Source organism: Aphidius gifuensis, linkage group LG2 (assembly GCF_014905175.1).
Source record: "Aphidius gifuensis isolate YNYX2018 linkage group LG2, ASM1490517v1, whole genome shotgun sequence".
Lineage (NCBI taxonomy): Eukaryota > Metazoa > Arthropoda > Insecta > Hymenoptera > Braconidae > Aphidius > Aphidius gifuensis.
The window spans coordinates 29,779,842-29,794,879 of NC_057789.1; the positions used below are offsets into that span (position 1 = coordinate 29,779,842).

At 29.0% G+C, this 15,038-nt stretch overlaps 8 protein-coding genes across 8 annotated transcripts; 5 read left to right on the forward strand and 3 right to left on the reverse strand.

Moving 5' to 3' along the window:
- Positions 1-120: 120 nt before the first annotated feature.
- On the forward strand, positions 121-2,815 carry LOC122850705. The gene is made up of 8 exons (XM_044149839.1): positions 121-458; positions 767-929; positions 1,250-1,417; positions 1,577-1,735; positions 1,901-2,005; positions 2,129-2,233; positions 2,394-2,552; positions 2,704-2,815. The coding sequence occupies exons 1-8, from the start codon at positions 287-289 to the stop codon at positions 2,813-2,815; spliced, it is 1,143 nt and encodes a 380-aa protein (XP_044005774.1). The 5' UTR covers positions 121-286.
- On the forward strand, positions 1,039-9,530 carry LOC122850223 (histone H3). The gene is made up of 2 exons (XM_044149304.1): positions 1,039-1,051; positions 9,109-9,530. The coding sequence occupies exon 2, from the start codon at positions 9,120-9,122 to the stop codon at positions 9,528-9,530; it is 411 nt and encodes a 136-aa protein (XP_044005239.1). The 5' UTR covers positions 1,039-1,051; positions 9,109-9,119.
- Positions 3,217-5,594, forward strand: LOC122850143 (26S proteasome non-ATPase regulatory subunit 4). The gene is made up of 5 exons (XM_044149214.1): positions 3,217-3,572; positions 4,003-4,143; positions 4,222-4,726; positions 4,809-5,100; positions 5,184-5,594. The coding sequence occupies exons 1-5, from the start codon at positions 3,547-3,549 to the stop codon at positions 5,396-5,398; spliced, it is 1,179 nt and encodes a 392-aa protein (XP_044005149.1). The 5' UTR covers positions 3,217-3,546; the 3' UTR covers positions 5,399-5,594.
- On the reverse strand, positions 5,720-6,585 carry LOC122850175 (histone H1-like). The gene has a single exon (XM_044149249.1). It carries the CDS (start codon positions 6,520-6,522, stop codon positions 5,815-5,817), a length of 708 nt encoding a protein of 235 aa, XP_044005184.1. The 5' UTR covers positions 6,523-6,585; the 3' UTR covers positions 5,720-5,814.
- Positions 8,462-8,798, reverse strand: LOC122850219 (histone H4). The gene has a single exon (XM_044149301.1). The coding sequence runs from the start codon at positions 8,796-8,798 to the stop codon at positions 8,487-8,489; it is 312 nt and encodes a 103-aa protein (XP_044005236.1). The 3' UTR covers positions 8,462-8,486.
- A 472-nt stretch (positions 9,531-10,002) lies between the features above and the next one.
- LOC122850211 (histone H2A-like) lies at positions 10,003-10,755 on the reverse strand. Its single transcript, XM_044149294.1, has one exon. It carries the CDS (start codon positions 10,705-10,707, stop codon positions 10,330-10,332), a length of 378 nt encoding a protein of 125 aa, XP_044005229.1. The 5' UTR covers positions 10,708-10,755; the 3' UTR covers positions 10,003-10,329.
- A 445-nt stretch (positions 10,756-11,200) lies between these two features.
- LOC122850212 (histone H2B) lies at positions 11,201-11,598 on the forward strand. Its single transcript, XM_044149295.1, has one exon. The coding sequence runs from the start codon at positions 11,223-11,225 to the stop codon at positions 11,595-11,597; it is 375 nt and encodes a 124-aa protein (XP_044005230.1). The 5' UTR covers positions 11,201-11,222; the 3' UTR covers position 11,598.
- Positions 11,599-11,755: 157 nt separating this feature from the next.
- LOC122850097 (RNA polymerase II-associated protein 3) lies at positions 11,756-14,737 on the forward strand. The gene is made up of 6 exons (XM_044149114.1): positions 11,756-12,027; positions 12,111-12,583; positions 12,764-12,925; positions 12,995-13,122; positions 13,195-14,200; positions 14,534-14,737. Exons 1-6 carry the CDS (start codon positions 11,870-11,872, stop codon positions 14,635-14,637), a joined length of 2,031 nt encoding a protein of 676 aa, XP_044005049.1. The 5' UTR covers positions 11,756-11,869; the 3' UTR covers positions 14,638-14,737.
- The last annotated feature ends 301 nt before the right edge of the window (positions 14,738-15,038 follow it).

Below are 15,038 nucleotides of genomic sequence, written 5' to 3' on the forward strand. Positions count from 1 at the left end.
CAGCTGATTGTCACCCCTGGCCACCCCTGGCCCTGGGTCCTGTTTGATAGAGTTCTTGGAATTTTTTTCTGGTAAATACATATAAATACAATACATAAGGAAAAGATGTAGCAGTGCATATATCAATACATAGCCAATAGCCATATGTACTGAGCCATGCTGAGTTATGAGAAGTTACCTTGTTCTTCTCACGTTGTCTATCAAGTTTATCGAAAAACTTTGTATATTTTTATTGACAACGGTTAAAAAACTCTTGTTTAAAAAAACAAAAAAAAAAATTTTTTAAATGAGTGGAATTTTAAGAAATACATTGCGTCTTGTTGGCACAGCAAAATATGCTACCAATAATCCAACAAAATATCTACGATCCATGGAGCTCATAACTAATCGTTTAAATCATTCATTGTCACCACTTGGCCTACATAATTCCAACCTTCAAAGTTCAAACGATATTCAAGGTAAAGAATAATATATTTTTAAAAGTTTAATTATTAAAGAAAAGTAGGTCTGTATTAATTACGAACATGGACCTAAAATGTGATTTAGATTTGAGAGTGAATTTAGTGTCCGTCCGTTGGACCAGCTAAATCTACCTGTTACACTTTTGTTTATATCCATTCTAAATTTACTAATAACAAATAACAATTAACAATTTTTATATTATAATTTACTAAATCATAGAAAAACAATAAAATATAATAAAGTATTATTTTATATTTCATTCAAATATTTTTTTAAATTTTTATTATTTATTGTTTTTATAAAGCTAAAAAAACAACCAATTTTTGGGGAACCATACGGGCTGCTGGACGGAAAATATTATCAATATTTGTTGATAAAGATGAAATAGCAACATCAAATTTGGGTTTTTTTGACGTATCACTTAATAGTAGTCATCTATATCTAATAACACCAAATAAACAGAGCGCGTAAGTGGAATATTAATCAATAACTGTCAACTAATTCTTTGATAATTAAAATTATGTATTATTAAGGCCAGGTGCTTAACATCCAGTGACAAAATTATGATAATTTTTCATCTCAAATTTCTGTTTTTAATTAAGTAATTATAAAAAATTTATCAAAATGTTGAACAAAAATAGCACACCTGTCGAAAACCACTAGACGTTAAGCACCTGGACAAAAAAATTGACCTATTATGAGTACTGATTATTTATTTCGGTATATCTTTATTAAACTGTTAATAAATATCATCATTAATAATATTATCATCATTATTATTTTACAGTTTAATTTTGCCTCCCACATTCAGCACTAAATTAAACGAAAGATCAATTCAACCTCAAAGCAATAAAAAAGCTTATAATGAAGAGACTTCAGCATTTTATTTAGATAAATGGCATGTATTACTTGATGGTGATGAATTAACAGTTAAACTAAAAGATACTGGCGAAACGTAAGTTGAGTTTTTAAACAATTTTAAATATATTTATTATCAATTTTTTATTAAGTAAAAAAAATTTGACTTATCATAAATTTTGATTAATTATTTATATCTCTAATAAACTGTTGATAACCAACATACATTATTAATAACATTATTTTTATTTTACAGTTTTATTTTGAAACACTCAGTTCACGTTAAAGCTCAAAAAAACTTACCTAAACTAAATAAGGATGGTGAATTAATAATCGCTGCACCGAGATTAGATCCTCATGCTGCAATAAAGTCGGCTAAAATTACATCAACGAACGAGTCGAAAATCTCTTCATTGTAAGTTGAACATTAATCAATTATTTTAAATCAATTTTTTTTTTTTTAAAACTTACCTATTTAATTATCATATTTATTATTAATGTTTTATTTAGTGAAGAAAAAATATCATCTCTTTTTTAATAAAAAACCTACACAATTAATAATGTTATTGTTATCTTACAGTACGGAATACCCCCCACTTACATGGCAATGTACGCCTTTCGAACAATTTTTTCGTTATGGACATGGTGTACCAGCGTCATTAATAGAAGAAAATAATGAGGAAATGTATGTTGAATATTAATCAATTATTTAAATCAATTTTTTTAATTTTTTTTTGAAATTATTTAATTAATATTTTTATTATGTAAAAAAACAATTACCCATTATGAGTTTTGATTATTTATTTAGAACTGATACTCCAAATAGTTTTGGAATGGTAAAACTACAATTTCCAATGACTGTGACACTTGAAGGAACTCCAGTAAAAATAAAAATAAAAGATTCTGATGATAAGTAAGTCGAATATTATTCAATAATTTTAAACCAATTTTTTGTTTATTCAAATTATTCAATTATCATATTATTAATGTTCTATTAGGGGATAAAATTAACTTATTAGAAATTTATTATTTATTATGTCTTTAATAATAAATATATTTTTTTTTTTTTACAGTTTTACTGTCTATCACAATGTTGTCATTAAAGCTGAAAAAGATCCAAACGTTTCGAGTAAAACAGAAGATAAAAAATCAGAAATTGGTACACTTCGAATGGCACTTGAGAGCGGTAATATTATGATTGAATCATCACCGGATACTAAGACTAACCAAGTGTAAATTGAATATTATTCTATAATTTTGAATCTTTTTCTTTTATTATTCAAATTACCAATTAATTTATATTTATTAATTATTCATTAATATAAATGAAAAAGTTTTAAATAATATCCATCATTAATAATAATATTATTTTTTATTTTACAGTGCATACATCAAACAAGAAGTCGTTATTGAAATTGACTTTGACAGTAAAGTACCAAGTATACTTGTTTACCCTTATATAAAATATCTCGTGTCTGTAGATGAAAATAAATAGTTATTATTTTTTTTTGTCTTTTAAAATATAACAATATACTTATATATTTTTTTGTTTTTTGTCTAACTTATTATAATTAAATTATAATAAAACAGTTATCATATTTATTATTGGTTTTGATTATGATCTATAATTGTAGTATTAAATTTCAATTAATGATTATTTATACCAATAATATAAACAATTATATTCATGCTCATAATTATAAAAAAAAATAAATACTTCATAATAAAACATATTATCTGCATTTTTTTTATCTTTTTATAATTGTCAGGTTCGCTCTAATCATATGGAAAATAACAATAAATAAAATATGAAAAAAATCTAAGTTTAGCTTAGTATTAAAAATATATATTTGAAAAATGCCGCGTTTGCCTGATTGGTGGAGAAAAAATAATTTTTAAGATGGCGAATTTAGCGTGTTTTGTGGTGGGACTATAACCGGTCTTGAAAGTTTATGGAAAATACGATTCTGATGAAAAATACATTAGCTTTAATTTATATATTTTAAATATTTTTATGCTCAAGGCTGCTAACAGAAATTTATTTTTTTTATTTAAAAATTGATATTTATGATGACATGATATTTATGTGAAAAATAAAAATTAATAAACATCTAAAGCAACGTCGACGTGAACTTAGCTATTTGAAAATTCAATATCCAACACAATCAAACACGAACATTCAACAATTTAGAAAACACTAAAACAGCCAGCATCAGTCAATCCAAGATGGTGCTCGAAAGTACAATGATATGGTAAGTTTTAATATTATTATTTAAATATAAACTAATTATTTCAATTTACATACAATTAAAAATATTAAAACTAAACTTCAAAATACCATTTACAATTTAATCGTTAAGTAAACAATGTTAAATTGTTCATTTCATCATAGACAGGTTATTCTTTACTGGACAATGTTGACACACAGTGACAAGGCAAAGTTGAACCTTTTCACGTCAAAAAAAAAAAAAAAAACAAGAATCCATTAATTTTTTTATTAAATATATTATTTTAGCATAAACAAAAAAAACTACATTAATCTCATGTTAATTTCAAGATGATAAATAATAATATTGTTGTTATATTTGTGTTGATATTTTGGAGTGTTAAAATTTTTGATGAATCAAGCGTGATGTTGTGTGTTAATTTAATAATTAATTTTTTTTGAATAATTAACAACAGTGTCGACAACAGCGACTACATGAGAAATGGTGATTTTTTACCAACACGTCTTCAGGCACAACAAGATGCTGTCAATCTTGTTTGTCATTCAAAAACAAGATCAAATCCAGAAAATAATGTTGGACTAATAACACTTGCAAAGTGAGTAAAAAATAAAAGAGAAAGAAATAATTAATTAAGTAAAAATTTTTTATTTATAAAATATATTTTTATTTCTAGAAATGATGCATCATCAAGTGTTGAAGTATTAGCAACATTGACAAGTGATGTTGGTAGAATTTTATCAAAATTACATCAAGTACAGCCAAATGGTAATTTAAGTTTTATAACTGGAATAAGAATTGCTCATTTAGCATTGAAACATCGTCAAGGAAAAAATCATAAAATGAGAATAATTGCATTTGTTGGTAGTCCAGTTGAACTTGATGAAAAAGAACTTGTTAAATTAGCAAAACGTTTGAAAAAAGAAAAAGTTAATGTTGATATTATTAGTTTTGGTGAAGAAATACTAAATAATGATGTATTAACAGCATTTATAAATGCATTAAATGGTAAAGATGGTACTGGTAGTCATCTTGTAACAGTACCACCAGGACCACATTTATCTGATGCATTAATATCATCACCAATAATACAAGGTGAAGATGGTATGGGTGGTGCTGGTATGAGTGGTGCATCATTTGAATTTGGTGTTGATCCAAATGAAGATCCTGAATTGGCATTGGTAAGTTGATTTCTTTAATTAATACCTACCATGCTTTGTTGATTATTAAAATATAATTAATTATGTTTTTATTATTAATTAGGCATTAAGAGTCTCAATGGAGGAACAAAGACAAAGACAAGAAGATGAAGCACGTCGTGCACAAACAACTGAACCAGCTGTTGAAAAACCAGAAACAATAAAAGAAGCACCAAATGATGAAGCAATGTTAAAACGTGCATTGGCAATGTCAATGGATAGCACTGAAGAAGTTGCTGATGTACCAGAACCAATACCACCAGTTGTTGCTGCTGCAGCAAATGTTCCTGATTTTTCACACATGACTGAAGAAGAACAAATTGCATTTGCCATGCAAATGTCAATGCAAGATCATTGTTAGTTGATGATTATTATTTTTATATTAAATATAATCACATTTTATTTATTGTTTTTTATTAATAATGATTTATAATTACAGCTGATTTTGAACCAGTTAAAGAAGAAGCTATGGAAGTTGAGGATGATTATGCTGGTGTTATGTCTGATCCAATATTTTTACAAACTGTTTTGGAAAGTTTACCAGGTGTTGATCCACAATCAGAAGCTGTTCGTCAAGCTGTAAGTTCACTTCAAAGCAAAGACAACAAAAATCAAGATGGCAAAGAAAAAGAAAAGGATAAAGATGCCAAGTAATCCCATTATATTCCTTTTTTTTTTTCGTACGTAATTATTTTCAATATATAAAAATTCAAGAAGAGATAATTCATGTTTTTTTTTTTTTTTTTTTTATGTATTATCATTATTACGATCAGTATGTACAACTTTGTTGTTGATCGTTGAATTTTCTTTATAAAAAAATAAATCACTAAATAAATAAAAATTAAATATTATTCAATTTTAACATGTTATTATTTCTTTCGTAATTTTAAAATCCAATTGAAAATATCATCAAAATTTGAAGTAATAAAAATATGAAATTTATTTATTAACTAATGAAAATAATTATGAGTGAATTTGTCAAACGTTTAGATAAAATTTGTTGGCCCTGAAAAGGGCCGATTTTATTTTTATGTTTTTTTTTCTTTGTCCATTGATGTTGAAGTGCAAATTTATTTTTTTGCTGGTGCCTTTTTTGGTGATGCCTTTGTTGCTAATTTAGCTGGTACAGCTTTTTTTGGTTTTGGTGATTTTGGCTTGGCAGTTGGTGCTTTTGTTGCCTTCTTGGCTTTTGGACTTTTAGATACCTTTGGCTTGACAACTTTAGCAGCAACTGGTTTTTTCTCAGCAGCTGGTTTTTTAGCAGCAACTGGCTTCTTTGGTGAAGTGACCTTCTTGGCAATAGCCTTGGCTGTTTCAGTTTTTTTAGCTGCTGCTGGTTTCTTGCCAACTGTTGCCTTCTTAGGTGATGCTGGTTTCTTGACAACTTTTGGTTTAGCTTCAGCTTTAACTGGTTTTTTGGCTGGAGCAAGTTTGAATGAACCAGATGCACCTTTGCCCTTGGTTTGTACGAGATCACCAGATATAACAGCTGATTTAAGATACTTCTTGATGAACTGTGCGTGTTTCTCGGTGTCAAGTTTGTAATTGGCAGCCATGTACTTCTTGATAGCTTGAAGTGATGATCCATTACGTTCAGCAAGAGCCTTGACAGCAGTTTGAACCATGTCAGAAGTACTTGGATGAGCCTTTGGTGCCTTTGGAGCTTTTGGTGCCTTTGGTGACTTGGCCTTTGATACTTTTGCAGAAGCTTTCTTCACTGCTTCGGCTTTTGCTGGAGCAGCAACTTCTGGTACTGGTGATGCAACTTTGTCAGCCATGATGATGAAGTTTAATATTTATTTACTTTTTTTTTATTAATACACAAATAACAGAGTGTCGCGTACTTACGAATGTGAGACCTCGAAAAACAATGATGCTACGTTTTGCATTACAGCGCGGACCGTGCAGAGGACAGATGGTGTTTCGAGCATATTATTTACTTGGCTCATTTTAAAATCGACATCAACAATTCACACTATTTAATTCATAACACAAAAAGTTATTAATATTTATTAATATTTTTTTTTTTAATTTAAAGCTTAATGTTTTGTTAATAATTTAAATTAATTTTGAGAATTTTTTTTCTCTTTAATAATGTTGTATTTGATGATGAGTGAGACAAGAATATTTGCCAGGATCATCGTTCCAACATTCATCCTATTATTACAACAATATAAATTGTTTAAACAAATTAAAATGTTTAAATAATTAATAATTGATCTATATTCTTAATTTTAAAAGTATTTAAAATATTTTTATTCAAGTGGAAATAATTAATTAACGAGCTTTTGTCAGACACTATGTGAGCAGAATTCGCTCCTCTCTTGACTAATTTTTATGTCAAGATAAATAAATAAATTCATATTTATAAACTAAATAACAATTTTTTTTATAAATTAATACAATTTTTAATTTACTTTAATTAATAATTATTTACTTTAGTTGCAACATGTGTCTAATTAGTGTAAAAATAAGCTTTTGACATGAAAAATATTCTTTCCATGACATTTGTTTATTTTTTTTTTTTCAATTATTACATGTCTATGTACAAATAAATGCAGCATGTACATTCATACATATTATAGTTTAATTTAAGAAAATTTTATTTTCTTTTATTTAAATGATATTTTGGTGGACAAATTGGGAGAGTAAATATTTAATTTGGCATTTTATTTGAGACCCAATATTTTGATGATCCTGCTCATGTTAAAAAAAATCATATTTTATTTTTAAATTATATATTTAGATAAAAATTATAAACAAATGCAAAAACCATAATCCCTTATTAATTTAATTTTTAAAATATTTATCTATAAATTTTTTATGTTGTTGTAAAATTGGTGCTTCATTTTTTCTTACAATTATTTAATTTAATTTTTTATTTCACCCAAAGAAAATGCTTGAATTTATGATTGTTAATATTTTTATAAAATAATTGTTCTACTCTTTATTTATTTAGTTAATTAATAATTAATAAGTAATTTCAATAGTAGATTTCTGAAATGAGGTAAAGAAAGTCCATACTGTTGAGGAAAAAAAATATTCATCTCAATATTTGTTTAAAAAAAATATGACATGCAACAGTACCACTTTACAATAATCATCAGATGTTTGTCTTATGTTCCAACATATATTAAAATTAATTTTTATTATCTAACTAATTTTCTATTTGTAATTGTATTATCAGGTCATATTAAATTAAATAATAATTATGGCTCTATAAACGATGGGTTAGATCAATAACAATTTAATTTAAACAATTGAATTGCTGATCCAAAACATTACTTGTCATAAAAGATAGGTTATAGTTCTAGAAAAAACTTTTATTAAAATTCAACTAAAAGGTAATTAGGTGATAGAAACATTTAAATGTAGTAATTTAATTATTGGAAATGACAAAAGTTATTGAATTATTATTATTTTTATATTTAACAATTGAATGTTAATCAGGTTATGATTAAAAATAAACGTCAACTGAAAATATACATATACGAAATGTATACATGTGTGCACCAATACACTGAGCCACCTAAGAATAATAACAATAAATTAATTCGGTAAAATGTTGATATGGCTTAGGTCATTGACTGCATTTTATTTATAAATAAATGAAAAAAATTAATTGGATAATAGATGAATTAATTAATTATGAAATCGAAATGTAAATTCATATTTTAAAATCAATTGATGGCCCTGAAAAGGGCCGATTGTTTTGTCGATTTGCTGCGTATGTGTTGATGATTCAACCTCCGAATCCATAAAGAGTACGTCCTTGACGTTTCAATGCATAGACAACGTCCATGGCAGTGACTGTCTTCCTCTTGGCGTGCTCTGTGTATGTGACGGCATCACGGATGACGTTTTCTAGGAAAACCTTGAGAACACCACGAGTTTCTTCATAGATTAATCCGGAGATACGTTTAACACCACCACGACGAGCCAAACGACGGATAGCTGGCTTGGTGATACCTTGGATATTATCACGCAATACTTTACGATGACGTTTTGCGCCTCCTTTTCCAAGTCCTTTGCCTCCTTTACCACGGCCAGTCATATTGAATAGTATGTGGATGTGTTTACTGTTTGACGAACAAGTCGAGACTGATGCGCAGAACCCCGAAAAATTCGGTTTTATGGACTTTTTCGTGCATATTTTACCCTCACTTTTTGGCTCTGAGCCAATAAAAAAAAAATAATATCACGCGATTTAGCTGACAGCCAATAGAAAAATTGTGCTCTCCCGTTTTTCAGCTAAGAGCCAATGAGCGTACAGCACACCAGCGCCCCAGAGTTGACAAAACTGAGGCCCCAAACTGCGAAATTCGCATTTCACTTGTGTTCATCGACCAAGCAACAACGCACAGCTACATTCGACATGGCTCGTACCAAGCAAACCGCTCGTAAATCAACTGGAGGCAAGGCTCCACGTAAACAACTCGCCACCAAGGCAGCCCGTAAGAGTGCACCAGCAACTGGAGGTGTAAAAAAACCACATCGTTATCGTCCAGGAACAGTTGCACTTCGTGAAATCCGTCGTTATCAAAAGAGTACTGAGCTTTTGATCCGCAAGTTGCCATTCCAGCGTCTTGTTCGTGAAATTGCTCAGGACTTTAAGACCGACTTGAGATTCCAGTCATCAGCTGTCATGGCACTCCAGGAAGCCAGTGAAGCATATCTTGTTGGTCTCTTTGAAGACACCAACTTGTGTGCAATCCACGCCAAACGTGTCACCATCATGCCAAAGGACATTCAGTTGGCTCGTCGTATCAGAGGAGAACGTGCTTAAATCACTACGCAACAACAAAAAAACAATCGGCCCTTTTCAGGGCCATAAATCAATTCAACTTGAAACATTCTTTAGTTATTCTTAGTCAATAGTATTTTTTTTTAGATTGCAACGTCACCATGAGTGCATAAAGCATTCTTTAAATAACTAAATCTTCATATTTTTTTTTCATATTGCAACGTCACCATGACTGCCAACGGCGTCTCTTATGTCAATTGGTGACGCCATCATGCCCACTAACAATGGCTGGAGACGTCACGCCGTGTCTCCATCATCTTTTGTTAAATTCACGACATGTCATGCTACATACTGTGCTCGCCTACTTGACTATCTAAATAAATCGCAATACCTGACAATCATTATTTAATTAATAAATGGAATGCATCTTATTTATTTATTCATAAATTGTTATTGAACTTTATTAGTTTGTTTTATTAATTGAAGTTTTTTTTTTACAATGAATGCCCAACGTATAAACAGCTGTTGAATGTTAAAAATCAATAATTTGGAGTTGCGCATATGCTCCAAGATCTTGAGATAATAAAATTTATTGAATAAACACATTTTATTATTATTACAATTTTAACAAACAAAAGAGATAGAAAAATAGCATAAGAAAATATGTCTATTGAAAAATCGTGTATGTCTATTGATCGTTGGTGTTAGTTTAGGTGGCTATGTATTAAAAAATGATTTTTTGTTGTAGTAAAATTTTATAAGAATGTATCATAGTTGGAAATATTTGATGGCCCTGAAAAGGGCCGATTGGTTTTTTTTTTTGTTGAAGTCGTTGTTGAATTTAAGCACTGCTTTTTTCAGTCTTTTTTGGCAAAAGAACAGCTTGAATGTTTGGCAAGACACCACCTTGTGCAATTGTAACACCGGAGAGAAGTTTATTCAACTCTTCGTCATTACGTATTGCCAATTGAAGATGACGTGGAATGATTCTTGTCTTCTTGTTGTCACGGGCGGCATTACCTGCCAACTCGAGAACTTCAGCAGCCAAGTATTCCATGACAGCTGCCAAGTAGACAGGTGCACCAGCACCAACACGTTCAGCGTAATTGCCCTTACGCAATAGACGATGGATACGTCCAACTGGGAATTGAAGTCCAGCACGATTTGAACGTGTCTTTGACTTTCCCTTTGATTTGCCTCCTTTGCCACGGCCAGACATGATGTAATGCGAGTTGGTTGAAGAAGCTTGTAGAAAACGATACACACGACGTGTACAGTGGTCTGAATGAGAATAAAAAAAATGAGGCCCGACAGATACGTATTTATGCTCTTTCGAGGGGCGACTGCGCTCCAATCACATTGCGTCTGAGAAATTTTGTCCAATCACACGAGTCAAACAAGCAATAATCATGTTTCCTTGTCTAAGTGAAGGATAGCACTAAATTGTAAAGAGCGCACCATTCACGTGAGAGAACAGAGCATTTGTGAGAATTGACGCAACGTGATTGGTGCGCTGTTTACAATTTTATTGAAGCAAACAAGGAAAAAAAAAAAAAAAAACTGTCAACAGCGCCACAATCATGTTGCGTGTAATCTCTGAACTGTCATATTTGCTCGTTCTGTCACGCTATTGGTGCGCAACCCAACCAAAAAAGTGTATATATAGGTTGCTCCAGACGTCCAAAAAAAATTTCAACTTTGACTCTCGTCGAGTAAACATCGTTCTCTGTCATCATGCCACCAAAAGCAAGCGGTAAAGCTGTCAAAAAAGCCGGCAAGGCTCAAAAAAACATCACCAAGACTGACAAGTCCAAGAGGAGAAAGAAGAGGAAGGAATCTTACGCAATTTACATCTACAAGGTGTTGAAGCAAGTTCATCCTGATACTGGTGTCTCATCAAAAGCCATGAGTATCATGAACAGCTTCGTCAACGACATCTTTGAGCGTATTGCAGCTGAAGCATCCCGTTTGGCTCACTACAACAAGAGATCCACCATCACCTCACGGGAAATTCAAACAGCTGTTCGTCTTCTTCTTCCTGGTGAACTTGCCAAGCATGCTGTCAGTGAAGGTACCAAAGCCGTCACCAAGTACACCAGCTCCAAGTAAACAGTCAGCAACAAAAAAAAAAACCAATCGGCCCTTTTCAGGGCCATCAATTTATCATTACTATGATAACTTTCTCAATTTATTATTGTTTAAAAATTAGACATGCCGGTCATTAATTTGTGCTACCATAGCAACATAAACATTGTAGTAAATTGTATTAATAATATGTACTTGAAATACAGCGTTATATAAATTAAATTACCAAGTCATTCTCTTGAAATAATTCAGTGACAGACAAAGTTGGTATAAATAAATAATAAAAATTATTAAAAATGGTAAATGACGACGTTGATTTAGTCAAAGTGTCTAGACCAAATACCAAACGATCGTTACAAGATAAATATGATATTCCAGTCGAGAATTTATCTTACGAGTTTATCAACAATTGCAGCAACACAAAAAAAATTGAAAAAATTATTCTCATCCTCCGGTGAGTATTCTAACCAATATATGTCATTTTAATTATTTATCATAGACAAACTAATTTATTTTATTGCTAAATAATTGTTGTAGTTCTGGTGAAGAAGGCTCATATCCTGATCTTTTAAGACATGCTGAAAATCGATTAAACAAATTAAAGCCAAACAGCATTGTACTACGTGAAGCATTACCAGTTAGGTTAACAAAAATGTTGGATAACAATGAACGTCAAGAAGTTGATGATGGTATCAATGATTTTATACATAAAATGAAGCTAAAAGAAAATGACATTGAAGCTGGAAAATTGCTAAATAATAAACAAGAAATTATACAGCCAAATGTTAGAAAAATAATTAATAATAATCATTCAAATATTAACAACAAAACAATGAATAATAATAAAAAAAAAATAGGTGTTTGTGATTATGCTGCTTGGGATAAATATGATCCTGATACTGAAGTTGACAGGATTGAATTAAAACAAGAACAGCAAATAATTGAAGCTAAAAAAGCACAACAAAAACAGAATTCTAAAAAAATTACAAAACAAGCTGCAATGGATAAATGTGAGTATAAATTATTATTAATAATTAAACTTTGTTTGTTAATTTATTGTTTAATTTAAATTAAAACAATTTGTTAAATATCAAATGATGATTTTGATGGAGAATCAATGGTTAACCTTACATTTGTCAGAAAATAATTTTATCATGTTTGATTTATCAACAACATCAATGATTTTACAGTGGCTGCAACTGGAACTGAATTGACAACTTGGGCTGAACAAGAACGTGAAAAAGGAAATGATGCTTTTAAAGCTGGTGATTATGAGGAAGCTCTTCATCTATACACAACAAGCCTAATGATTGATTCATCAATAAATGCTTACAATAATCGTGCAATGACATGTGAGTTGATAAATAGTATTCTCATCTTGATGTAAATATTGATATAATAATTGTTAATTATTTTTCTAGATATAAAACTTAAAAGATTTACTGAAGCACTTGAAGATTGTAACAAGGTACTTGGTATGGATTACACAAACATCAAGGCACTTCTTCGACGAGCAACAACTTTGGAAAATTTAAACAACAAAAAACTGGTATAATATAATTTATTATTAATTATTAAAATTAATTGTACATGTTGTTTATTTTATTATTATAATTTTTAGGCTCTTAATGATTATGAACTTGTTTTAAAACTGGAGCCAACAAATAAAGTTGCAATAAATGGTGTCAATAGACTTCGAGTACCATGTGAATCTAAAAAAGTTAGAATGAAAATTGAAGATGATGATGATGAATATGAATTACGTAAACGTGAATATGAATTATGGAAACGTTATCAAGAAGAAAAAAATCAAATATGTTTTTGTGAAAAGGCACCAAGTTCATCAAAATATCCAAGACCACCACCACATAGAAAAGCAAGTTACTGTTATGACATACAATTTAATAAACCATCTAATATTACAAATAATAAGTCAACAAAAAATAAACTCAATGGTGAAAAATTAAATTCAAATTGTTCAAAAATAAATGATGCTATTGATGTGACTGATGAACAAATGAATTTGCCATTAAATAATAATTTTATTAGCAATAAATATTTAGAAAATAATAAAGAGTCATCAGTTGTTATTGAAGAAATAATTGATGATAAACCAGTTGATGAGAAAATTGTTGAATCAAGTGATAAATCAAATGAGGAAAAAAGTGTTGAACCAATTGATGTATCAATTGAATCAAGTGATAAAAAAATTAATAAACTAGTTGATAAAATATCTGATGATAGCAGTAATAAAATAATTGATAATAATATTAATGCTGGCAAAACCATTGATGATGATGATGATGATGGTGATTCAGATGACTTGATAAATATAAATAGAGCTTTAGAATCACCCAATGAATTTAATCGTGTATGGAATTCATTTGGACCTAGTTCAAATTTAAGTAGACATGCAGAGTTGTTGAGAAAATTAGGAGCTCACAATTTAGCTAAACATGTTGGATTTGAAATGGGATATTCCATGTTGGTTACCATGATACATTGTATGAAGAAACATTTTTGTCATTCAAATGATGCCAAGTTGTTGATTGACTATCTAAATGCAATTACCAACGTCAAAAGATTTTCTATTGTTTCTATGTTTATTAATGAAAGTGATAATCAAGGTAAATTTTATTAATTTTATTAATTTATTTTATTGCATTAATGGTGAAAGAAATTAATTAGAAATCACAAAATTAATTGAATAAATATTCTTTTTTTATTTTCATTGATCAAAAATTAGGATGGTGTGTTAATCAAGTACACTAGATGTATATTTTATTTTTTATTCATGTTATTAGTAGATATTAAGACATAAAAATTATATTTTTTTAAATTTTAAATTTTTAAATTGCATGATTGTAATGGAAAGATATTTATTAATTTTTAATTTCTATTTTTTTAATCACTCTCGAAATTTAAAACTAATTAATTATTAATTAAATTTATATTTTCAGCTTTAACAGATATATTTGAATTTTTGAAAAATCATCAAAATCATCTCATCAACCAAGAAGAACTGATTAATTTAAAATCTAAATATGGACTGAGCACACAATGATTAATCAGGGATCAAAAAAAATAAAATTAAATAAACAATTATCCATAATTTTATATTAATACTAAGCAATAACGAAAAAAAAAAAAAAAAAAAGCCTTATTTGTATACTTCGTAATTAATTAAAAACAATTTGTAAAAATTTATTTAAAAAACAAAAAAAAAAAAAAAAAATGTCAATGATTTACTTGACATTTGGTAAGCCATGTGTGTTTAAATAAAAAAAAAAAGAAAAGTAAATAAAAACAATGATAAATAAAAAATACACTTGTGTGTAACATTTTTTTTTTATTTATAAATTTATATTCTTTTAGTAAATAAAAACTTTATACATTCAAATAAAAACGCGGGAAAATAAAGCTCCTCATGGACCAATGAAAATTCATTACAATCAATCGCCATGT

Coding starts and splice junctions, on each gene's coding strand:
- LOC122850175 (XM_044149249.1), bottom strand. CDS start 6,522: ATGGCTGACAAAGTTGCATCACCAGTACCAGAAGTTGCTGCTCCAGCA.
- LOC122850212 (XM_044149295.1), top strand. CDS start 11,223: ATGCCACCAAAAGCAAGCGGTAAAGCTGTCAAAAAAGCCGGCAAGGCT.
- LOC122850705 (XM_044149839.1), top strand. CDS start 287: ATGAGTGGAATTTTAAGAAATACATTGCGTCTTGTTGGCACAGCAAAA. Junction 459..766: donor AAGTTCAAACGATATTCAAG/GTAAAGAATAAT, acceptor GTTTTTATAAAG/CTAAAAAAACAACCAATTTT. Junction 2,234..2,393: donor ATAAAAGATTCTGATGATAA/GTAAGTCGAATA, acceptor TTTTTTTTACAG/TTTTACTGTCTATCACAATG.
- LOC122850143 (XM_044149214.1), top strand. CDS start 3,547: ATGGTGCTCGAAAGTACAATGATATG. Junction 4,144..4,221: donor GGACTAATAACACTTGCAAA/GTGAGTAAAAAA, acceptor TTTTATTTCTAG/AAATGATGCATCATCAAGTG. Junction 4,727..4,808: donor AAGATCCTGAATTGGCATTG/GTAAGTTGATTT, acceptor ATTATTAATTAG/GCATTAAGAGTCTCAATGGA.
- LOC122850097 (XM_044149114.1), top strand. CDS start 11,870: ATGGTAAATGACGACGTTGATTTAGTCAAAGTGTCTAGACCAAATACC. Junction 12,028..12,110: donor AAAATTATTCTCATCCTCCG/GTGAGTATTCTA, acceptor TAATTGTTGTAG/TTCTGGTGAAGAAGGCTCAT. Junction 13,123..13,194: donor ATTTAAACAACAAAAAACTG/GTATAATATAAT, acceptor TATAATTTTTAG/GCTCTTAATGATTATGAACT.
- LOC122850219 (XM_044149301.1), bottom strand. CDS start 8,798: ATGACTGGCCGTGGTAAAGGAGGCAAAGGACTTGGAAAAGGAGGCGCA.
- LOC122850211 (XM_044149294.1), bottom strand. CDS start 10,707: ATGTCTGGCCGTGGCAAAGGAGGCAAATCAAAGGGAAAGTCAAAGACA.
- LOC122850223 (XM_044149304.1), top strand. CDS start 9,120: ATGGCTCGTACCAAGCAAACCGCTCGTAAATCAACTGGAGGCAAGGCT.